Source organism: Paroedura picta, chromosome 7 (assembly GCF_049243985.1).
Source record: "Paroedura picta isolate Pp20150507F chromosome 7, Ppicta_v3.0, whole genome shotgun sequence".
In the NCBI taxonomy this organism is placed as follows: domain Eukaryota; kingdom Metazoa; phylum Chordata; class Lepidosauria; order Squamata; family Gekkonidae; genus Paroedura; species Paroedura picta.
Window position 1 is genome coordinate 94455003 of NC_135375.1, and position 25123 is coordinate 94480125.

Genomic DNA, 25123 nt, shown 5'->3' on the forward strand with positions numbered 1-25123 from the left:
GGGGGGGAGAAAAATCCTGATTGGTTCTAAAACAGAAGTAGTCTGATGTTCTGGAAATAGCCCTTAATAAGACTCGGATCAATCAGTGAAAAAGGGCTTCAGGTGTCTTTTAGCTAAAAACTGTAAGGAACATTGGCTGTATTTATCTCTTCTTTGCCCATAGTGTGTGTTTTTTAAAAAATTCCAAATAATGAATAAAATGACCAACAAGAGGGCTTCAACTACCTATGATTAGTGGTGAAAGCTGTTGCCAAAAACCAGGCAAAAATCACGGTGGCAGTCTACAGGTAAAGGGGCAAGACATGGTATGATAGGGCAGGATGAGATGAACCATGGACAGGTGAGCATGCATGCATAACAAGACACAGGACAGTGGTGCCCTGGCCTCTTCCAGCATACGGTGTTCAAATGGCAGAGCAGCAGCAATCCTCTAAAGTTATAGAGGATGGGGGAAACTGGTTGGTTCCTCCTGATCACCTGACTAACCCCAACTCACCTGGCTGGAGGAGAAGGGATTGTTGTTTGTGTCTAAGGGCGAAACTGCTGCGGTGTACTACTAAAGCAAGTAAATTTATGAAGTCTACTAAGCAATTTAATTCAGTGTGACAGGATGAGAAATACTTCTCCCCTTTTTCTCTTGAATGCACCCAGTGGACAAATTTGCTTCATGCTCGGAGGGTAAATCCATTTTCTAACCCAGATAAACACATTTCTACAGAAAACCTGAATGCCAATTGGATTGGCATTCTACTTCTGGCACCAACACTTGCTTGATTCAATTACGGGCCGCCGTTACTTCTACGGGAGCAAAAATAGCCATACCGCATCCTAAGCAATGTTACCTTACGGCTAATTCTCACAAGCGTGTATTTAATTCAGCCACACTGCATCATAGTACTGCCTGATATTAAAACTGTCCATCATGCAGAAAGTTATTTCACAGCATCGCACAAAACTAAAGCAAATTAGGGAATTAAGGTAAGGGAGTTTGGATTCTTATCACCCCCAACCTTCTTGTAAGTTTCAACAACGCTACTGCAAAGATATCACTCAAATACACAAAATACAAATTTGCTGCCCTGATACTAACAAACAACAGAGTGCTTTTTAGATGAATTTGTAGAGGATATGTCAGATATGTCATTATTAATTTATTTATTTACTAGCACCCCCCCCCCCGGGCCCCAGGCAGGCCAGGCAATGCCCAGGTAGGCCTTTTTGAGGCAGGGGGGAAAGCGCTGGGGACAATCACTACCCCCTCCACCATCCCCTAAAGGCCTGTGGAGGCTTCAGTGGGCCTTTTTGGGGCAGGGGGGGAGGCACTCGGGGGCAGTATGTCCCCCCCCCCCCAACCAGCTCCATCGGAGCAGCCAGGGACTTTGTTGAAGCTGCAGAACCATAAACAGATGGTTAGGCCCTCACTGGCAAGGTCTGTATTCTGGGGCATTCATGCTTGGAGGTGTAGATTATGACCTTCATTCCCGGCAGTGTTCAGGCTCTGAATGGCGGCGAGTGCGCCAGAGTGCTCCTCACCCGGTTTGTTGGGGGCAAGTGCAAGCGGGGCTGGTCGGCCTGTAACATTCCAGGGACTGGAAGCAGAGGCCGGACTGGCTCCGCCCAGCGGGGCTTTGCACAAATATTTATACAGCTAAGTGTTAAAGATTATTTATTTTTTAATAATTTTAACTTTTTTCCCATGGGGGATGCATGTGTTGCCATGATGAAAAACTCCCAGGATCATGCCGACAGAAGATTCTAACTGAGGGACAAAATGACTTCTCACTGTAATATGATAAAGGAGATATTACATTTCTTGTACGTCAATGCTGCCCTCCAGTGCAAAACTGCATAAACTGCATTAGATTAACATGCAAAACAGAATTTAATTTGACTAAAATTGCTACAAAACCACAGAACTAAGCAAATCTTTTCCCCTCCTGCTGCAATGATCTAATTACCTCTAAACTCTAGAGAATGTAAATTAATCTGCCCAATGATTTGAAAAGAATTTGCTTCCTACTAGTTGTATGAAGGCCTCCATTGCTGCTCAGTGCTGTCTGGATTAGCAGAAATAATTAAAACACAAAACACACCAGGCCTACACACAATTCAGGTAAACTATACCATTAGCCTTTTTGTTTTTACCTAATATGTTTTTTCGTTTCTTTTCCAGTTTGGATTCGATAATCTCTTGGGTCCTTGAGGATGAAGTCTGAGCACTGAAATTTAGGTAAACGGGGACATAGCCTGCTTCGTCTTGTATTCGGTTTAGCAGACCCCTTGCAACAACGGACTTTGAATAAGAAAGAAAAAGCAAAAGGAAGAAGAGCGTATTAGAGACACAAGAGCCCTCTTTGGTACATTCTGAAGTCATCTTGCAACCTGAAACTGAGACAAGAGTTCTTCACTGAGTTGTCCTTAGGAAATCCTATTTTTTTATGTGAAACTAAATTAATGAAAGATTACTTGGATTTTTATGCTTAACAGAGTTTGCAAGCTGCTCTTTCGGCTAGCTTGATGGCCTTCCAGATACTATTAAAAACTCGCTGAACTTCCACACTTTTACAGGCTCCTTCTCCAGAACATTAATCAAATGTGTTGAATAGCATGTGGTTTATAAGGCATCATATTAAGCTGGGTCCCTTGTCTGGTTATTTTGAGCCTTTCCACCAGGTTAATAAAGGCCTATCCCCATTCATTTCCCCCGCAACAAGAAATTCTTCTTCCATAACCTATATTTTCTACTCCCTAGGAGATCCATACATTTTGAGCTTTCTTTCTAATAATCCTTTGGGGATTTGGTGTCTTTGATGTCTAATCAAACTATTTACTGGTTTTGTTGTCTAATTCTTACCTTGCCAACCCCTGTGATTCCTGTAAACAGTACAGAATGTCTGATAGCTAACAGCTTTTCCATTATGAAGCCATATCGCACAGTATCAGTGGTTGGGACAAGCATTTCGAAAAACGGTACTGTCCGTTTGTATTTAAACGTCGGTATAATTCTCTCCCACGGATCCAGTCGCCTCGTATCAAAATCAATGTAAACGCTCCACAGATCGCCAGAACTCGGAAGCTAGAAAGATAAGGTCATCTTCAGCAGTGTTAGACCTTAACTTCACATAAAAGCCAAACCTTTCATTCTATGCTTATCTTACTTAATGTCCACAAGAAGAAAAAGCCAGCATGGCGAAGTGGTTAGAGTGCTGGACTAGGGTCTAGGACAGTGGTCCCCAACCTTTATTAGGCTGGGGACCGGCAGGGCATTGGGCCGCGCCCGCAGGGACCGCGCCTGCGCGGGCCACGCCCACGCATCGGGCCGCGCCCGCGGGCCGCGCCCGCGGATCGAGCCACGCCCGCGGATCGAGCCACGCCCGCGGATCGAGCCACGCCCGCGGGCCACGCCCGCTGATCGGGCTGCGCCCGCGGATTGGGCCACACCCGCGGATCGGGCCGCGCGGGCGCGACCTGCACGGGCGGCCTGCACGGGCGCGGCCCGGCCCTGATTCCCTCTCCCCACCCTCCCCGCAGTAAGAAGCTTCCCGGGCCGCAAGCTTGTGGCCTGGGAAGTTTTTTACTGCGGGGGGGGGCGGGGAGAGGGAGCCGCGGCCCGGCGCCATGGCCTTCGCGGCCCGGCGCCGGGCCGCGGCCCGCAGGTTGGGGACCACTGGTCTAGGAGGTCCAGGTTTGACTCCTCACTCTGCCATAGCTTACTGGGTTTCAACCTCGCCGACATGAACAGAACTGCTGTGGGGATCAAATGGAGAAGGGAAGATGCCTCCTTTGGTTCCCCATATATGTCTGGATAAGGGATTTGAATCATTCTATCTTTCAAAGCTATGCCCTGTTCAGGTTTCAGCAATACTTTCTCAGATGCTTTTCCATGAGAATGAAAGCCAGAAACTCTACAAATGAAATTCTCTCCAAATTCTGCCCAGGAAAGAATGCTCCACACATCAGAGGGAATCCTACACAGACATTGTGTAGCACAACAAAAGCCACATGGGATTAACAGACATTTGCTGGAACAACAGAGCTCAGCTCTGGTATCTGTCTTCAATGATAAGGTTTATTCCTGAGACTTGGATAAAATGAAGAGGCTAGGGGCTTCTCTTTGGGACTGGGTTAACAGAGACACTCATTCAGACTCAAAACGAGAAAGGCGTGATTGGCAATTTTCACGTGCGGCTTTTAGGTAAGCCCCAAACTCTTCACAAGAGCAATTATATAGATCTAAACTCAGCTATGGTCTTCTTAGTTGCAATGTATGGCTGTGAAAGTTGGACCATAAGGAAGGCTGAGCGTCAAAGAATTGAGGCTTTTAACTCTGGTGCTGGAGAAGACTCTTGCAAGTCCCTTGGACTGCAAGGCGAACAAACCGGTCAGTCCTAGAGGAAATCAGCCCTGACTGCTCCTTAGAAGGCCAGATCCTGAAGATGAAACTCAAATACTTTGGCCACCTCATGAGAAGGAAGGACTCCCTGGAGAAGAGCCTAATGCTGGGAGCGATTGAGGGCAAAAGAAGGGGACGACAGAGAATGAGGTGGCTGGATGGAATCACTGAAGCAGTCCGTGCAAGCTTAAATGGACTCCGGGGAATGGTAGAGGACAGGAAGTCCTGGAGGATCATTGTCCATGGGGTCACGATGGGTCGGACACGACTTTGCACCTAACAACAACAAAACTTAGGAATTCTTGAAGATTTTGCATGCAGATGTGGAATGAGGAGAACTGACACCTTCAGATAGGATAACAAAAGGGCAAATGTATTTATTTTACATCTGATGAAAGGGGCATCTGCTACATACACAAACCAAACTCCCCTCCAGATTGGCAACTGACGGGAAGACAGAAGAGTCAGGCCTACTTTGTGCATCCATGATTTACAGGTGTGGCCATTCATCCTTTAAAGAAAATGTGGTCTCTTTAAAATTTAAATGCCTTTAGCAAGTGATGTGAGTGAACCCCAAAGGCATCTAAAGGGCTCACAGTCCATTTAAATGCCTTCTCCAAGCTGTGTGTTCACGCAGAAGGCATTTAAATAGATTCAGAATCTTTGAATTCACTATAACTGCAGCTATCTGGCAGATCCAAAATTTTTGGGATTTTTAACGCTCTGCCATTTCAGATAACCAAAAAATAGCAGAAGATATATCCATATGAATTATTTTTTTTATTTTGGATTATTTGAATGTACACCTCTAGTGCTCACTTAAGCTGGGCTGGGCTCCTCTTTCCCCACTGCAGCAAACTGTGCCCCTCCCCCGAGACCTTCCAAAGGTGGGGTGCCAGAAGGGCCCTCTTTCCCCCATTTGACCCTACCCAACTGTTTCCATAAACACAATCATTGAAAACATGCTAGCAAGGTAGCTTTTTTGTGTACCTTAGCATCTGGATTGTCATCAAACTGCTGTCTTATAAACGTATCAAAAGCATCCCAATAGTTCTCAGTTAAATTTCCACCCAGTGACCACAGATAACAGAACACGAAAGTCTGGCACACAAGAGAGTTCAATCTTGACTGTTCCTGTTATACAAGGAAAAAGATAATAATGAAATGAAATTTCAAAAAAAAAATTGAACAGGCAGGAATCACAAGTTTCATGGGGGACAGAAATCCCATCTTCTCATGCTAGCCCCTACCTTCTTTTTCTTCCCAATGTAGTTGCCATTTTCTGTTCCTTCCCAGCACATTCTCCACATTCTTTCCCTTCTCCTACTGCTGCTTTCTCTCCTATCCTCTTTTCTCTCTCCAGCCACTGTTTTATCTCGCTCTCTTTCTGCCACTCTCTCCTCATGCTGCTGCCACTGCTTTGCCACAAAGCTGCAATCTGGCCAGGCATACCTAGACCAAGGCTCTCAGCAGTAGCTAAGCAACACAACAATGCCAATTATGATCTAATGAAATGGCCCAGTGCCTTAGTTCAGGGGTAGTCAACCTGTGGTCCTCCAGATGTTCATGGACTACAATTCCCATGAGCCCCTGCCAGTGTTTCATTGTAGACCATGAACATCTGGAGGACCACAGGTTGACTAGCCCTGCCTTAGTTCATTGGGGGAGTTACTTTAGATGCCAACCTCCAGGTGGCAGGTGGAGATCTCCCAGAATTACAAGTGATCTCCATACCAAAATGATCAGCTCCTCTGGACAAAAATGGCTGCTTTGGAAGGTAGATTCAACAGCATTATACCCTGGTGAGGTCCCTTCCCTTTCCAGTCTCCTCCCACAAAATCTACAGGAATTTCCCAACCCAGACATGGGGACTCTAGGACTCACTCTCCCACACATCAGGAGAAGCAGCACGGAGAGACTGCAACAGCTTACAAAGGGATGGGGCAGCTTCAAACCAGAAGTTCCTGCAGAAAAGGGCTCCTCCCATATATATATTTTGTACAAATGTTTCCACTTTCTGCCGAAACACTGCACTACTTCATGCAAGGCTTCCTTGACCATACAAGCCATGGTTTCCTATCTGTTATCCCATTATCTGCATCCCCTGACCCAGCAACAAAAATGACCCAAATATCACTCCTGTGCATTACACTGAACCTTTCAAAAAAGAAACAGCCATGTACTTTAATCTCCCTAGAATAAAGAACTGTACCAGTTTCATGCTGGGACCTCCTTTTTCAAGCAGCAGTGATTCCAGTAAACAACACAGTGCAGTAACTTTACTGATGTCCACCTGTGGCATAGCTTGAGAGCATTTTTTGTTGACGAATTTGAGACCATCTTCAACATAGCGGCAAAACAGTTCAAACAAATAGGTTCTGGTTTCCTCATTGAGCTGAAACGAAAGCAAATATTTGCACACAACTGTGGTTTTCATGGCTTCCGCGGGACACAAGACACAGCTCATTAAAAATAAGCATCTCTGACGTACCTGCCTAAAACGTAACATGTACAATGGCCTGCCAAATGCTCTGAGGAGTCCTCTGACACCGTTTACTCCACTAATTGCTATGCTGCCTTGTGTCCTTTCCTATACCCATCTGGGAAAGACTCCAGGCACATCGGAAGGGGAAAAGGGCAGTGCACATTTCCACCAGCATGGCCAATTATCTGCATAGCGCCTGCCAGGATTTTAGCAACAGATACTGATCCCGACTGTGTCAACAAGACGAGGAATTATGCCATTAGCATCTATTTTGTCTAGTGCCCAAGAACATAAATGGTGGTCAGGAGGGTCAGCAGTTCAGAGCATTGGTAAGGTAGGCTACACTTGGGGCCGTGAACTCTGCTCGCACATGTTGCTACTGGGCGTGCATCACCACCATTTCATGGCAATCTTTTATCTAACTATGTATAGTTTCCTGCCTCTTTAATATTGCCACATTGAATTCTGGGGCTCATGCACAGCTGTTGACATTTAAACAGTAACTCAGTCCTTGATGTTACGGTAATTAAGCAGCACGGCAATCCTATGCAAGCTGACTGGAGAGAAAATGACCCTGAAATCAGTACCATGCAAGATGGGCATGTGTGTGGGCAGGGCTACAGTTTGATACTGTATTTAAAATCGTTCTGTTGAGCACTTTGCCTTCTGACCAAAAGTGTTTTTTTGTAAAGCCTATTTTTCCTTCAAGTGGGCAGGGCTACAGTGTGTGTGGGCAGGGCTACAGTTTGATACTGTATTTAAAATCGCTCTGTGGAGCACTCTGCCTTCTGACCAAAAGTGTTTTTTTGTAAAGCCTACTTTTCCTTCAAGTGGGCAGGGTTACAGTGTGTGTGGGCAGGGCTATGGTTTGATACTGTATTTAAAATCACTCTGTGGAGCACTTTGCCTTCTGACCAAAAGTGTTTCTTTGTAAAGCCTACTTTTCCTTCAAGGCCTGCCATCCAAGTCTTCACATAGGGTATCCACTTCAATTCCTCTGGGTCAATATAAACCATTCCACATCGGCTCACGGTGGCAGGTGAAGCAACCCTTAAGTCTTCCACCTAAATGGCATGAATAATGGATAGGGGATAATGCAGTATATGCTTCAACTTCGGCATGCATATATATTTGAAATAAAAGCAAAGAATACAAAAACAAAAAACATGATACTTCTGATCTAACATTTGTTAGGAACCAGCAAGCCTGCAAAATTACACAAAAGAGGAAAATAACTCACTCTCGGCTTCGCTGAGCTTAAGGAAGGTAACGGAGACGATTTTTCAACTGTTACAAATAAATAGCATCTTACTCATAAAACAGTCTTTTCCGCTTCAAATCCATATACAAAGCAGAATTACAAGCAGCATGTCAGACAGTGGTGCGGTGAACCAAGAAAGGATAAACAAGTTGTAAAAAAGCATTTTTCCATCATTGTCTTTTAATAAGATATTCAAGTATGAATCATTTGCCTTTTCGCCCCTGGAAGTTCTTTACTTTTACAGCTAGGCTTCTCCTGTTTCATTATCCTAGCAGCTCTTAAATAGATTGACAGTTCTACACTCTGGTTTCTCTTCAGATCGCATAAGGATTCATAATTCTGTGGAATTTTTTTCCTCATAGCTATTAAACCACACTGAGTTGCCTTTAGAGGACAGAATGGATACCGTAGAGGCACAGTCAAGCATGCAGTCTTAATACCCTGAGTAGATTATATGCCGTGGGAGGAGTCATACACCATGCCAATGGGGGTGACACAAATGACAAGAGCAAAGTATTTCTACAAGCCTCATGTAAGAGGTTTATTTATAAACGTATCCAGGGATGACCTGGCTAGTTGACATGCATATACAGCCACCTGGTTGATCATGCACAATGAATTGCCAAGAGAACCAGAGCTAATATTTGCGTAAAACAATATGGAAGGCTGAAAGTTAGGAGTCAAGGGTGTCCAGGCTGGTAGACTAACCAGCCCAGGTATCATCCTGGCTCACCAAGAGAACCAGAGCTAATATTTGCGCAAAACAATACGGAAGACTGAAAGTTAGGAGTCAAGGGTGTCCAGGCTGGTAGACTAACCAGCCCAGGTATCATCCTGGCTCTTGGGACCTGAAGATTTTAGGCGGGATATATACATTCGCACAGAGGAAGAGATCCACTGTGTTTGCCTTGAATCCCCACCTGGATATGATACTGGGGGCCACTCTTCAAGCCCTGGACATCAGCCTTAACTGAAGGAAACAAAATATATTAGGCTTCTGTTGGCATGATCATTAGCATGGGTTTAAAGGCCCAACAAATGTATGAATCCTCACCAGGGGGGACCAGGTTTTCTGCAGGTACAAAAATGTCATTTTTTCACAGAAATGAGAAAAGATCTAAGTCATAAGGTTCCAAGAGTCTGTCCGCCCTCTTCTGTCCAATTTCATATTGGACCACAGCCTTCTGCCTGCTAGCTGTGTCAAGAGGCAGATCAAAAAATTAAATCCATGCCGAGTCACAACAGCACACAGAACTCCATTTCAGTTCAAGCAAGAACAATCTGAGTGACCAAGGCAAGGCCTGCAAGGGCCTACAATATGTGGAGGAAACAGATGAGGCAACAAGTGGACAAAAATAAAGAACTCCCATACTTAACTCGCCCATAAGATTCACAAAGGGAGGGTTACAGCAATGATATCAAGAAGACAGTAGCGGCTCATTCTGCACACATTGGATAATGCACTTTCAATGAGGTTTTGCAGCTGGAAAATGCTGCAATGCTCTCCTTAAATTCTCACAGAATAACATACCTTTCACACAAAAATTGGGCTCTTAAGATATAGATCCGAATGCAATCCCTGTTTGCTGCACAGTTTAGGAATCCTTGGGAAATGCGATTTCTCCCCCTCTCCTGGGAGGGAATTCGCAGTTATCCAATAAAGAAGCTTGGGATTTGAGGTTGCTTCCTCCTCTATCCCTGCCTACAGTAATGACTTACCAACTCTGCATACTATCTGCCTCTCCTCCTGCACTCTCCTCCATCTTTAAAAAATTTTTTGAACATAATCACATTACAACGCAAATTTGCAGTAACAACAGCACCCACTATATGGGTTTAAAAGTAAACAAATAAGGACTCCACATCCCCCCTGCCTCCCTCATCTTCCCCTCCAGCATCTAAATGTACTCTATGATTTAAGGTGCAACAGGCCACCTTGTAACTTTCATGCAGAAAAACAGTTGCGTAATGGCCGCTGATATGCTTTGTCTTCATGCATGCATGGTGATTGAGCGCACATTAACACAAGAATCCCCCTTGTTCGGTTGATTCTAGTGCCATGGGAATTGATGGGTGTTGTTTTTGTGTGCAATTTTTAAAATGTAAAAAAAATTGATTGTGTAATGGCACAAGTGCATTATTGTGCATGCTCAGGCCAAAACAAATAGAGGATGCATGACAGGTGGGACTGCCCACTCTCCCAAGAAAATGCAAAATACATGCCACGATTGGAGTACTGACCAGTGATGGAAGAAAAGCACAGATGCAAAATGCTAGGTGCAAATTCGGAGTTTACATTTAGAATCCGATGCGGTGAAAATGAACCAGCAAGTCATAATGTGGAATCAGTCCTGTGCAAGACAGGAAAATCTAGAGTGCACTGAAAGGACATTACCCAATGGTGAGTGGAGGAGAAGCTTGTCACCTACCTACCCAAAATATCTTCAAACACCTGTTTTCACGTCTTGCAGATTATTGCAATAACATTGTCAGGTCTAGTTACGTGTCCCGTGAAGTCCCTGAACCGAAACAACAAAGTACAGTACCTCAAACAGCATGTGAATAAAAGGCGTCAGTTTGATCCTTTCACTGTTAGCCAAGCAAAGCATCTTGTTATCATCCAGAACGGTGTTCAGGTTTTCAATCCACAAAGCATCCACGGGTCCATCACTGATGATCCACTTGTGGTCTTCCGAGGTATCGACGACAGCTGCTCGGACGCTCAGCGCCATCAGGCCATCTTTCCACTCCAGGGTTAAATTGTTCACTTCACCGTATAGTTCACCCATCGTGATTGATTTCGGGTTGAGGATATACGTCTTAACGGGCTGGTAGAAAGGCTTCTGCTCTCCCGCCGAGTGCAACGCCCCTAGGGTGTCGGCAAGAATCTGGTAAACCGTGGTTTTCCCGCCTCCGGTTGGGCCGACAAGCATGACACCGTGCCTTACTAACATCGTTTCATAAAGCTGGATGACTTTATTAACCATGGACGATTCGGGCTGTAATCCTTTGTTGAGCATGACGTCTAATATAGTTGACTCCAGCACTCCATAGTCATGCTCTGGGATTATGACGCCAGGGAAAAGGTCAGATATAATCCCACTAACACAACGAGAAAGAAAGAAAAGCTCTGGTTTATTTAAAACATTTCCACCCTGCATCTCAAGGAGGCTGTTTACAACAGTAAGCTGTTAGCAACCATATTCTGAGCAGAGCTGTTTTATTCCACTGAAGTCAGTGGGCTTGAAAATCCATTTAGGATTGCCCTATAATCACCCTACAGATTGAAAAGTACAGCAGCAGGAGTATTCTCTTACTCAGTCCTACTGGAGTCCAAAAGCTTACCTATGAAGAAGGTAAGTATCTTTGCTCAGAAAGTCATTTCAGTTCTCGGACTATAAAACACGTACATCATACATTTAAACACAATAATACAGGTCTGTTTTCTCCCTGCCTAGGTCACTGCAAAATTAATCAACAGAACTGATCTACTAATGTGTTACCTAATGTGCTAGGCTGGATCAATAATGCATTGCGGATCAATAATGCATTAAGAGAAAACTCACTGAAATACAATGACGCTGATAAACACTGCCTTCTAATTTCTACGTACAATCTGGCACGACATTCTCATTCCATCCTATGGTGCGTCCGAGGCAAATGAATCAGACTGTATAGAATGGATTGAATGTTAATCATTGTTAGGGCAAAAATTTTACTTTTACAGCCAATCTCCCTGAAATAATGTGACCCTCTCTATTTCAGATTAGGAAGCTATAGAATTAATTTTGCAATAACAAAAAGCAAATCATTTGGACAGTTCAACTAGGTAAATATTTGTGGCAAAATAACAATGTTACAACGACAGAAAGGACACACTAGTTTTAAAAGTACCTGAACAAAAGAGCGTCGTCGGTAAGAAATTTGGGTAGATTGGAGTCTCGTAATGCTCTTATTAATACAACATCCTCATTCAGGTTTGGATGCTCTCTCTTTAATGACCTAAATTTACAGAAAAAAAAATTTTGAGCTATTTTTTATATTTATTATAAATTGGAGGAGACTGTTCAAGCATTGAACAAAATAAATAAGATTGCTTTGATGTAGCAAATGCTACAGGAATAGCCAAAAAACACAAAAAGCTTTGTAGCACTTAAAGATTAATAAATTTATTGTGACAAAAATTTTACGAAACACACATCTCACTTTTATCAATTCATCTGCTCACAAATACTTAGGATGCAAAATACTCTGACTTTAAGGTACCACAAAGAATGTTTTATTTATTTATTTATTTATTTGTTTGTTTGTTTGTTTGTTTGTTTACAAATGTATACCTTGCACTTCTGACTTCATCGGAGCCATCGGATGGATTAAAAACATACACCATGAAAACACACCTTAAAAACTTCTTTTTAAAACCTATCCTTCACATATCTAAACCCAATACACATGCAATGCAATCAAACCAAATACATGTACATAAAAAACTGACAATTAGAAAGAGGCCAGGAAGGAGGAACCATTGAGGGAATGGCAGGGGAAACCAGGTCATTACCCACAGGCAAAAGATGGCAAAAGAGAGGGGCAGGTGAGTCTTTCTGGGAAGACAGTTTTGTAGATTTAGTACCACAATTGAGAAGGCTCTCTTCAGGTTGCCACCAGCCTAATCTCAGGAGGCAGGGTCACCTGAAGCAGGGCCCTGGAACCTATCCATAGGTCATTTTGCAAGTCAGCAGGTGGTCCTTCATTCAAGCTGGTCCCAAGCCATGTAGAACAGGCTTTCTTAACCAGGGTTTCATGAATCCCTGGGGCTTCTTGATGGCACTGGAAGGGTTTCCCAAATGGGTGGGAGTTAATGTTTTATATATATTTAAAATTTGGGGAGGAGAGGGGTCTTGGGTGGCATGTACACAACTATGTTTCCCAACCATATTCTGCACAATCGTAACACTTCTGGGGTTTCTCAAAGCCTGAAGAATGTTATAGGGGTCTCCCCATGGTAAAAGAGTTGAGAAAGGCTGATGAGAGGCACCTTGGATTATGTCCAGAAATGATTGGAAGCCTGTGTAGAAGGGCCAAGTTTGGAGTGATATGGTCCCGACAACCAACTCCAATTATCATCCTGGTTGCAGAATTCTGCACCGGTTGAAGTTTCCGAACAAACCTTTACTACCATAATTCCCTATCTCCCATTTACAATCCCCTTACAAAAACTCTTGTCCAGAACTGGCTGCAAGATCCACGGAATACCCTTCCTCCCATCAGTATCTTCCATAGAGGATGCATAGTGCCTACTCTAATTAGTCGGAAGGTCTACACATTTCTACTATTTCCAGATTTAACACTGTAGGGCAGAGCTAGTCAGCCTGTGGTCCTCCAGATGTCCATGGACTACAATTCCCATGAGCCCCTGCCAGCATTTGCTGGCAGGGGCCCATGGGAATTGTAGTCCATGGACATCTGGAGGACCACAGGCTGACTAGCTCTGCCCTACTGTAGGGGACAAAATACAGGAATAATCAACTTTTCAACTTGAGAGCTCAAATACAAGCAAACAAACATAAGAACATAACTTTGTAATTACAAAAACTTAATTAAAAATCTCCCACTGCTTCCTCTCCCCTCCCTCGACCAATCTCTTATGCCCCTTTGAGTATTACTTCAAAAGTGATATTGGTTAATGCAGACTTTCATTGTCCTGAATGATACCAGGACTTTGGGAGTCAATTCACTCATCCGCCCAAGATCATTTTCTATTTTCATAAATCAGGCTAATGTAACAGGCGTCCCACCAAGGCAAGCACGGCCATGTGTTGAACTCTATCAGGTGACCTCTGAGCATTTTGACTTCCCTTCCATTCTGGCCATTAGCGAATACAGCCGGTGAATCAAAACCCTGGCAGGGCTCCGTGAATGAGCGGTGGGCTGCTCTCCGCTTGCTGTGTCACAAGTCTCTCAGCCACAACACGGATCCAGCATTCCTGCTGCACATACAGGGGCTTCCCCGCATACATGGGGCTTCCTCACAACATAGGAATCTCCCTAGTCCTGAAGTAGCATGGGCTTGCTAATGTGCGTGCATTAAAACCCTGCAGATCTTCAGTCGGTGAAAAAACCTGACATTCCCATCCAATGACTATAATTAAAATGGGCAGCTTCCTTTCTCCTGCCAAACAGGAGTGTAAATATTGTCACGTTTCCAAGCTGGCAAAGAGGATTCACAGTAGAATTAGGTGTCAAACAGCACGTGGCTCCTTACCCTGCCATGACTAAGACGGATTTGACAGCCCTCATTCCAAAATCATAGTGATCCTGTTGGGACAGCTGCTCGCTGCAGAGCTTGTACATTTGCGTCATCTTCCTCGCAAGCGTTTTACTCGATTCGAATCCTTCGGAATACAAAATAACCTGGAATGCACAAAAGGCGTGCGGGGAGCGATTACAAAACAAAAGAGAGCTCCGGCAGAAGAAGTGCGTCAGCAAGCCCATATTCCAGTTCCAAGGGAAGCCATACTAACATACAATTGAGGTAATGAGGCCTCGTTACAGGCTCTTAAAACATGTGGGCTTCTTCTGTTTGTGACAATAACAGTGCAAACGCACAAAGGTCTACTCAGTATCCTATTGAGGGCTTGCATTCAACAGGGTTTGCACCCGAAAAGCTGTTTTTACACTTGTACCGAATCGATATTAAATAAATAAATGTGCCAATATGCCTAGAACATTCAACCTGCAGAAGAGTAACCTTTCACAAGCATTTTGGGAATGTGCTTCTGTAATGAAAAGGATATACAGTCTAACTAAAGCAGACAGAGAGGCCGGGGGAATTCAGGAATCAGGCAGGGATTTCCAGTTGGGAAATAGCAGAAAAGTATAATACAAAGAGGAAAATTAATTACATCCGTCCCTTCTCCTGTGTTGTAACCTTAGAACTCACCTGGATCTCTAGCTGAACAGGCAGAGCAGGGAGAGGAGTTAATTATTTGGCAGACAAGTAAAGCTGAAGCGAGTGGGGCTTGGGTAGGGAGGTGAAGTTCTGGACGCTGTCAAATCCTCTTTGCCCCTTTGGGACAGTGTTTTTCCATTGCCCAGCGTACATTCAAATCCAAACAAAGAAAACTCAGGAGAAGGGTAGTCCCCAATGTCTCTGAAGATCTCAGCCCCTTTACAAAGTTAGCAAGGATTCACACACACACGGCAGCAAAATTCTACCCTGTTGTCCTGGAAGAGGGTCTCTCACAGGACCCCCAGCCCCTTATTTACACACAGCATACGTGATTTGATGGCCTTTCTTTTCCGAAGGAATCAATGAGAAACAGGGACATGAGTCCACTCTTAAAGAGCAAGATCAGCACTCCAGTTGTACTCTGCCCTGACACACAGGCGGCACGAAAAACCCGTCCCGTCAAATTACGTCTCTGTATTTTTAAAAGATGTCATTTTTTATTCTGTCTTTTTACACAATATGCAGTGAGTCCGAATATTTCAAAATCCGAAGTTAAAAGTAGGTTTCTTATATCGAGGGCGACACTAGAAAAAGAGATACAGCTGCGGTTGTATATGACTTCCTAACGACACCGCTGTGGTCATTTTATCCTTAAAGGAGAACCTTATTCTCAAACTGCCTGCCCTGACCTGGATAGCCAGGAGTGGTTTAAGGATTTACGGGGCCTGTAGCACCAGAGTCCATGTAAGGATTCAGGCTCCTAGCAGAGTACAAGTGTAGCAGAGGCAGCCAGACTGGGGATGGATCGGCCCCCAGCAGTGGAGAGGGGTATCACTCTGAGTGCTCTTAAAGAAGGAAAAGGGGGAAGGAAGACTATGGCCCTGATCCATTGGGGGAAGCACCTTGTGGGGGCTCCTGTAAGTGCGGGGCCCAGAGTAAGTGCTATATGGATACCTGAGGATAACCTAAGCTAGCCCAGTCTTGTCAGAGCTCAGAAGCTAAACAGGGTTGCCCGCTCAATATTGGGATGGGAGACCACCAACGAATTCCAGGGCCATTGTGCAGAGGAAGGCAATGGCAAACCACCACCACCAACATTTTCACACTACTTTTGCCAGTAAGCATACTAGTAAATAGGTGTCCTTCAGTTTTAGCAACCCAGGGACCCTCATTTTCACCAAACCATCTCTTCCTCCTTCAACAACACACACCACACCACTGACAGTCCTTTTCTAAAGCAGGTGTAGCAAAGTCTGGAATACATCTCATATCCTCAAAACAATATAGTGACACCCTTATCAAAGGTTTTAAAAATAGTTTTTGTTAAAAAGAAAAAAAAGCATTCTACAGAGGCAACACCCAAATGCCCCAACACGAGTTCTAATCAACATCACGGCATTACTGGATGGGGCTCTGCACCAAAGACAGCAAGAAGCTGCCTTATTGGTTCTTATTTTTATTATTAATTCAGTTTCTAGACTGTCCTCCTGCAAACCAGCGCAAGGCAGCATACATTTAATAACAAAATTATTAAAACAATTACATCATAAAACATTTAAAGCGTTTTAATAAAAGCAGCATCTATAGCCAGTAGACGCATCAAATATTATCATCATAATTCCCAGAATTGGTCTCTATCAGCAGGTATTTTCCAGACCAAAGTATCTTGGGGGGGTGGGAGTGTTTTATTGGGGAGGGATTAGATGTCATGAGGTCACTGCCCCCAACCAAAAGCTGGGAGGAAGAGCTCTGTCTTACAGACTCTGTGGAACTGAGCCACCTCTGATAGGGCCCAGATCTCTTTCAAAAGCTCATTCCACCACGTAGGACTGAAAACATCTTGGACCTAGTTAAGGCCAGACATATTTCATTGGGGCCAGGGACCACCAATTGGTTGGAGTTTGCGGAGTGAAGTGTTCTTTGGGGGCATAGGCAGAAAGACATGCATCTAGTGGCCCTCCACAAAGGAGTTGACAGCGATGTGATAAATACTTCCCAAGCACAATTGGCTAATGTCTTACAGGGTAGCAAATTATGGAGTGGAAAGGGGCCTGGGAAAACATGCAGAACCGCTGAACAAAGATAAAGGTAAAGGTATCCCCTGTGCAAGCACCGAGTCATGTCTGACCCTTGGGGTGACGCCCTCCAGCGTTTTCATGGCAGACTCAATACGGGGTGGTTTGCCAGTGCCTTCCCCAGTCATTACCGTTTACCCCCAAGCAAGCTGGGTACTCAAGGATAGTGTCACACAAAAGCTGAACTTCAAGTACTGAATTGAAAACCACGGGCGGTTATTGTCAACAGATGCAGAATGGCATGCTGGAATCCTTTGCAAGGGGGAAAAGGGAATGAACACCGGTCAGATTGCAAGCTAGAAAGAGCTACCTTGACTGCATCCCCTTGGCGCCATCAGCCAGAGTTCCCAGAGCTGACCTACTGGCTCCCAGCAATCACTCAGCAGGTTTCCTGGCCAGCGCTCTGTGAGCAGCAGCAGCAGCAATATGACTTCCCACCCTTTGAAAGAGAGGGAAGTTGATTCTGTCCCCCTTCTCTTCTTCCACAGAGAACTGAGAGGGGTCCATTTTCATATTAGCCAGGCGGGATGAGAAAAGTTCTTTCTTTCTTCTTAAAAAGGGATCGCTTCCCCCCTCCCTCCTCCAAATATCACCCCATGTTGAGCAATGCACTCTTTAAAAGTTACCTCAGCAATCAAAGCATAGTTTGGAACCATCATTGAGAACGGCCTGAAGAGAGCTTTCAGATTATCCGGTAACTCCGTCCGCCCAGCATAGCCAGGATTCATGGTAATGAATGCTGCACAAGTCATAACCAACTTTATTTCACGTCCTTCAAACATAAAGCGAGAAAACTGTTGGAAGGGAAGAAGCAGAAATGTTACTTTTTTAAAAAAATCCCATTGTCTAGTAAAAAGGACAGTAAAGAAATTAAATAGCTGAATCAGAGATCCTATCACCCTCCCAAACTACGGATCTCACCTTTGCGGCTTTAGCATTCCGAATAGTAATCAGCTGTTGGGCAATCACAGAGAGCACTTCAATATCAATCCGATTAAATTCATCAAAGCAACACCATGCTCCAGACTGCGCTAAGCCGCTGAAGAAACGTCCCATCATCTGAAACAACAACAGGAATGTGTTTTATTGGGTCTCAGCCTTGCATCTCCAATAAGCTACAGTGTGAGGCAGCAGGCTCTTGACACAGACTAAAGCGGATTAACAGTCTCCATGAGGGCTGTTGATGTCCTCTCCCTCCTTGCGGATGGTACCAAGGTCTGAGTCATTTTGCTAAACGGTTCCACTCTAAAACAAATGCAGAAGCATCGATTTCTGCAAAGGTGCATTGTCATGTGGATGTTGTACAATACAAAAAAGAGGCAGGATGACTTAGATGGGTTTTACCCTAATACGATCTGTGTTTCAGCATCAGCAGGAGAACCCATTGGACAATCAAAGAACAATTAATCACATCATATACTCTCAGGACTGGCCTATAGACGCAGCCAAGTGAGGTGATAGAATCCCGAGGTGTCAGATGGAATTGTACTGTTCCAGGCTACTGGGCCAGAGGCATTTTTTGAGAGCACTCCCAAACAAGAGACTCTTTGCAATAGAAAAACTAGGGTGGCAATTTGAACAATTCTAACACAATCCACTCTGTGGTAGGTTTAGACTTACAAAAAGGTACATGCAGGGGAGCATTCAAAAATACAATCCTTGTCCACAGTGTGAACTGGTACAATATATTCTATTGTTTTATTCTGCTGCATGTGTACTCCAAGGCTCATTCTGCACACGTTGGATAATGCACTTTCAATGTGCTTTTTCAGCTGGACTTTCTTGTGCGAAACAGGAAAATCAGCTTCTAAAGTGCATTGAAAGTGTGTTGAATGTGTGTGGAATGAAGTCTCGAATGAATGAATAATGAAACATCAAATCTCAAAGAACTCCCAGTGACTCCCCCCATGGGTGTTCAAGGCAAGAGATGCCTTCCTCTGCATAGCACTCCATCAATGCATTCTCCTATCCAAGCACTGACCTTGGCCAACACTGCTTAGCTCCCAAGCTTTGAGGATCTTGGGCTAATCCAGGTTATTTAGGCTGCTAGGCCAACTTTTGGTAGGCACTGGCAAACCACCCCGTATTGAGTATGCCATGAAAATGCTAGAGGGCGTCACCCCAAGGGTCAGACATGACTCAGTGCTTGCACAGAGGATACCTTTACCTTTAGGCCAACTTTTAGTTCTCAGTTATCAGAGACGGTGGATACCTTGCAAAAAGAATAATCATCTTGTTCTTGGGTGTCAGTGGCCACATTCTTCATTAACCAGCCGACCATCTTTCTGAACGCAATTGTCCTACCGGTTCATGTCTCCAACCCCTTGCTTTCGGCCAACCCCAAATATGACACCCCATGGTCAACGACGCATTGTGCCGGAACAAAAAAACTGCCCGGAGTTTGACAGAAACATAGTTTTGTTTTTCCAAAACCGTAAACAACAGTTCCCTACTCAGACTGACAAGGATAAACAGCTACAGAATAAGAACCTCTCTCACACAGCCAATGTATAAGAGCATATTTGGGTGCCGTACCTTATAATCCAAGCCATCTGAACAGTTGAACACAACGCACTGGATGGCAAGCGCTTTCGCCAGGTCTTTAGTGGTCTCTGTTTTGCCAGTGCCAGCTGGTCCGGCCGGGGCTCCCCCTAGGTCCAGCTGCAATGCTCCCATCAGACAGAGGTAGCAGCGATCCTGATGAGCACAAAGAAAACAACATGGCCTTGGGTGCTGAATCAGTATGGAGTACGACAGAATGGCAACACCGCAACACACCAGTGTGATTGTAACAGGGGTGCACTTTGACCCTAGAAACCAATGATTGCACTGCATATGATTTGTGGGGAAGGGGCCATGCCTCAGTGCTTTGCATATATAAGGTCCCAGGTTCAATCCACGGCAGGTGATATGAAAGGCCTCTGAACAGGATCCCAGAGAGGCGCCACCAGTCTGAGTGGACAATACTGAACTTGATGGACCAATGGCCTGATGCAGTATAAGGTAGTTTCGTGTCTGAGTTAGGTCACTGTCAATGAGGCCCAGCTATCAGCAACAGGATACATGGGGGGAAATTTCCCATGTGATACGCCACAACCGCCACATGTGATAGTGCCATGCATGAGGGAGCAGCGAGGGGTTCAGCCAAAAGCACCAGAATGATAAACTGAATCTATCCCAAATACTAGACATGGAGTTCCAAGATGGCAAGACGAAAAAGTCAGGCTCTGAGACCCTCTGCAAGTGAATGCAGTCGAAGTACACGTGTGCAATTTCTGCACCACTCAACTGAAACAGCTCAGGATTCATAAAAATGAAACAGCATCACAATACCACAAGTGGGAGTCGTGAAGGAGTGAATGCAGAAAAGAGCTTTAAATGCTGAGGGTTATTAAAATGATAATTTAGCGTGAGACAGAGCTAAGGTTATCTTCGCTATCTTGGAACCGGCTTTGCATTGTTCAAAGAAGAGGGGCAGCAGATGAGAATGTTTTCCAGAAAGATGAGGATGTGCTGAAAGAACCACTCTTGCATGTCACATATATAACCATCTCTGAGTTTGGAGGTTTCCTGGCACTTCAAAACCCTGCAAAACAGCCTTGAACAGAGCGAACAGCGAGACAGCAAAAACGACGGCCCTATCAGACCACCTTAAAAGTCTCTTGCAAATGACTTTTGATCTCCACTCCCAGGCAGAAGTAATTCTGAGAGGAGGAATTCTAAACAGATCACATTGCCTATTCATAAGCTTTTGGAAGACGCGTTTTTTTAAAATGAAAAGGTCATTTTTGAAAAGAACTGTGCAGAAGCGATGGACTCTACTCATTACCAATTTATACAGCAAGCATAAGCTTTTTGCACATTAAAGTACATGCGTGGAGACGAACGCAAAGTCTTACTGTAAGTGGGGTGATGACTAATCGTGGGCATGCCCCCAAGTATTCGTAAGCGTAAGTGTACTGGGACAACGCCATCCGAGCCACACAGTTGTCCAGATCAAGGTCCCAATAGTAACGCAGCTGTCTTTGCCAATCGAAGTTGTCCACAGAGTCCACCTTTACAAATAACGGAAAACGTCTGTGAGAGCTTCATTTTAAAAGCGGGCTTAAAAATGGCAAAGGCGCAAATACCACATCCATAGTTTTAACACACCTTTTGCTGTACCAGTTCAGTAACAATATCTCTTGCGTGCACATCAATCGTTATGAGCGCCGTTATGATATTTCTGTGGAGCTTTGGCAGGATGCCACGGACTAGTGAAGCCAGTGCATTTAATCTCTGTGAAATTAGAACAAATAAGAACTGTGAGGAAATGCATTTTTCTTTGGAGCTCTGAACTGAGCAAAACTTTCACCTTGAATTTGAAAAAAGTTTTCTTTCTCTTGGCAGAGAATAGGCAGGAGTGAGAAAGTTAATAGAAGAAGAAGAAGAAGAAGAGTTGGTTTTTATACTCTGCTTTTCACTACCCAAAGGAGTCTCAAAGTGGCTTATGATCACCCCCTCCTTCCTCTCCTCACAACATATATGCAGAGAGGTTTGTGAGGCTGAGAGAGTTCTGACAGAACTGCCCCGGGGCCTGGGGAGCGTTTTTCGTCGGCGTTGGTACTTTGAAAACGCTCCCCAGGCCCGGGGAAGGCGATCCGTGGCTCCCGGATTTTCGGCGGCGTTTGAGGATTGGCAGGTTGGGGGTGGACTGACAAGCGGAGGGGCCAATCGGGAGGCGCGATTGGGCCCTCCGCTTGTCAGTCCAGGGGAAGGGGCCTATCGACACTCTTCCTCATCCCGGACAGGGCCCGCCTTTGGGGCCCTTACGGCTTTATTTATTCCGCTCCGCAAGGAACGGTTAAAGATTAACTGTGACTTACAGTGAATCCTTGTAATATATTTATATACATTTGTCTTATCCATGCAAATTTTATCCATGTCATAACTGACAGTTATGGGAAAGATACTCATTTTTTTTATTGGATGGTCTATGACTATAAATAAAACTGACTGACTGACAATACCCGAGGGTCTGTATGAGGCAGTCGCTGCCCTGTGCCAGCCTACACACCTGAGCAGAGGCTTCAAGGGATGGGAACCCCTTGGAACAATTGTAACCTTTCTGTGACAGCCCCATCCATCTCGAACAATATACCTATTCTTAAATTCGTTGTATTTCCAACCAACGGTCTCGCCATAAAAAGATGGATGTTGTGGGTTTGTTCCTTTTAGTCGGAAGCACATTCTTCTAGCGGAAGGCAGGATCCTGCGATGCAAGAGAATCAGCCTTTTGTATTAGGAGAAGATTCCTTCCGCCACTAGAAAGCACTTCCGCTAGCAGAACAGATCCATAATGTCCATCTTGTTGTCTGGATTAAGCTTTAATTTATTTGCTGAGAGATCTTGGAGACCCAGGAGGGACATACTCCCCCTGTACATTTCCTAGTACTGTCCACTATTATGCACATTTTATACATATAAAACATTATATACTGTATATATAGGTGAAGCACTAAGGCTTACAGAAGGAATGCCCCCCTCCCCCATCGCGGGAAGAAAGCCTAAGGAAAACAGGGTTTTAATTTTGAGAACAGGGAAGCTCCCTGCAATTTATTTAAAAAGTTCCTAGATTGCAAAACTGCTTCAGTCCATGACTCCGCATCGTTTGTGGGACTGCTCACTGTTTCATGAAGCCTCTAAATGTTTCTTTAGTTTGGTTTTATGTCCTCAAGTGAAGGATTCAGGTAAGCCGAATATGTCTCTTGTCCATCGGCAGAAGCTCTTTTTACAGTCTGGATGTTAAAAAGGCTTCTAATAAAAACCTCCAGCACGAAACTTCTACTTACGTAATTATTGTTTGACTTTTAACCCCTCCATTCCTTAAAAGGGCTCAGGGCAGCTTACAATAAAAATTAAATACAAGTAATTAAATGTAATACAGTTTAAAATCTAACATTTTAAATTTAACTAGTCCAGTTGGAAAATCTATAGCCACCTCTTCTTATACAATATTATGCCTAGTAACCTGTATTTTTACCTACAGTATTAACCCCCCCAAAAGTTAATGGGTATAAATTGTAGAATCCAAACATTCAAGATGTGTCAGCCAATCAAATACCATATGCTAATGCATATTAAAAAATTAAACAAAGGGACAAAAATTATAAAAATGAAATAAGAGTATCGTACATTCTAACATCCTCAAACACACCAGACTGTTGCCATATTTTGTGACTAACACCACCACGACAACTCATTTAAGCATGTGATGTAAAAAAAAAAAAAGAGTAAGAGTTCAGTAAAACCTTAAAGACTAACAAAATCTGTGGTAGGGTATGAGTTTTCATGAGTCACTTCTTCAGACTGTTATGGAACCGTAAAAGTGAGAACTTCAGCAGATTCTGGATAAAGAATTCATCCCCCGCCCCATGACTGAAAGCATTTTGCATGGAGCACAGTCCTAAGTTGTCTGCAATCTGCAAATAAATTTAAAAGTGATCCCTGCCTTTAAAGTAAAAAGATACTACCTCGAATAGATTATGATTATTTGTAAAAGAGACCATGCCAAGAATACACAGACATTCCATCATATTCATGAGAGGGATGAATACTCACATCAAAGTTCTCAGTTTCAAATTCTGCCAAAGCTTCTAAATGATCAAGATCCTCTCCTTCTAAGCACTGGGTAAGATCACGGCACCACATGAGCTGAGAAATGGTGAGCACAACCTGCACAAAGAAAACACAGAAAATATCATTTCACTAGAGTGTATTTTCCTGTACTATTCTGTATTCTGCATTTCCCCTGTACAAGTCCCACCGAATGCATGCCAGCAATGCAAGAAGAGTGTCCTCTTGTACAGCTCCCAGGCACTCAATGGGTGCTGCATGGAAGCCCTTGAGCTTGGCCCTTTTCTTTGTTCTGTGTAGCCACGATACAAGCGGCAACTGAAGGGGACTGATTAGGGAACTAGGAACATGGACATGTCCGGCTTTAAGAACACAATCATAATCACGGACACTCAGCAAGGTTTGGTGGTGGAAAATGACATCAAGTCCCAGCTGACTTATGGAGAAACCACAGAAAAGCCCTTGGAACCTTTTTTTCTGTCGAAACCCCCTGAAACTTGCCAGAAACACTAGAAATGGCGCAATCATGGAGAATATGGTTGAGGAGTATAGTTGTGTACACACCCACCTGGGACCCCTCCCCTTCCCACTCCCTCCAGGCCCATCACTGGACATTTTGGGAGGGCCCCCCGCCAAGGTTTACATGACCATATATGGTCATATCACCCAATGACTCTTTAACAAATTTAAAAATTAAATTAAAAATGAATTAATTTTCACCCATTCACGAAACGCTTCCGAGGCACTGAGAAACCCCAATTGAGAAAGCTTGCCATAGCATTTCCAAGGCAAGAGTTGTTCAGAGGTGATCTGCCATTGCTTGCCTCCACAGCATCACCCTGGTCTTCCTTGGAGGTCTCCCATCCAAACAGTAACCAAGGCAGACCCTGCTATGCTCTGCGATCTGATGAGATTAGGCTAGCTTGGGCTATCCAGGTCAGGACTCAGCAAGGCCGACAGGACAGAAAAAACAAACCAACCTTGTGAGCTCAAATGACTGCCATTACCTGAGAGGGATGTCCCGCCACGACCCATTCTTCTCTCTCTTTGTTCTGATAATCGGCAATGGCGGCTTTGCTGAGGCGCCTGAGGGAAGTGAACATGGCTTCTTCCACTTTGCCAAGCCAGTCTTCGACATTCCCTCTGGCCTTAAGTCCTTTTCCTAAGCTGACCTTTTAAAAAACAAACAAACAATAATTTCAGTTCCCTTAAATGCCGGTCTATTGGTGTGGTTGGTTGTCACACCCCTCTTCTAGCCACCCTGGCTGTTAGTGGGGGCTGTCTAAACAGAGTATCATTATTTCCGCTGTTCGGTTTTTGTATTTTCTGTTATTTTACGGGGTTT

At 44.3% G+C, this 25123-nt stretch overlaps 1 protein-coding gene across 2 annotated transcripts in view; it reads right to left on the minus strand.

The window, feature by feature from the left end:
* DNAH6 (dynein axonemal heavy chain 6) overlaps window positions 1-25123 on the minus strand; it is a 212847-nt gene that overhangs the window by 142132 nt on the left and 45592 nt on the right. For both annotated transcript variants that reach the window (XM_077345452.1, XM_077345451.1), the window contains exons 25-39: window positions 24786-24950; window positions 23764-23877; window positions 21316-21441; window positions 21063-21218; window positions 19699-19860; window positions 18085-18222; window positions 17790-17957; window positions 14402-14550; window positions 12034-12141; window positions 10686-11241; window positions 7820-7942; window positions 6606-6788; window positions 5384-5527; window positions 2855-3076; window positions 2146-2293 (exon numbers count right to left, since the gene is read on the minus strand). In XM_077345452.1, the coding sequence (XP_077201567.1) occupies window positions 2146-2293; window positions 2855-3076; window positions 5384-5527; window positions 6606-6788; window positions 7820-7942; window positions 10686-11241; window positions 12034-12141; window positions 14402-14550; window positions 17790-17957; window positions 18085-18222; window positions 19699-19860; window positions 21063-21218; window positions 21316-21441; window positions 23764-23877; window positions 24786-24950 (2662 nt within the window). The remainder of the gene's footprint in view (window positions 1-2145; window positions 2294-2854; window positions 3077-5383; window positions 5528-6605; window positions 6789-7819; window positions 7943-10685; window positions 11242-12033; window positions 12142-14401; window positions 14551-17789; window positions 17958-18084; window positions 18223-19698; window positions 19861-21062; window positions 21219-21315; window positions 21442-23763; window positions 23878-24785; window positions 24951-25123) is intronic.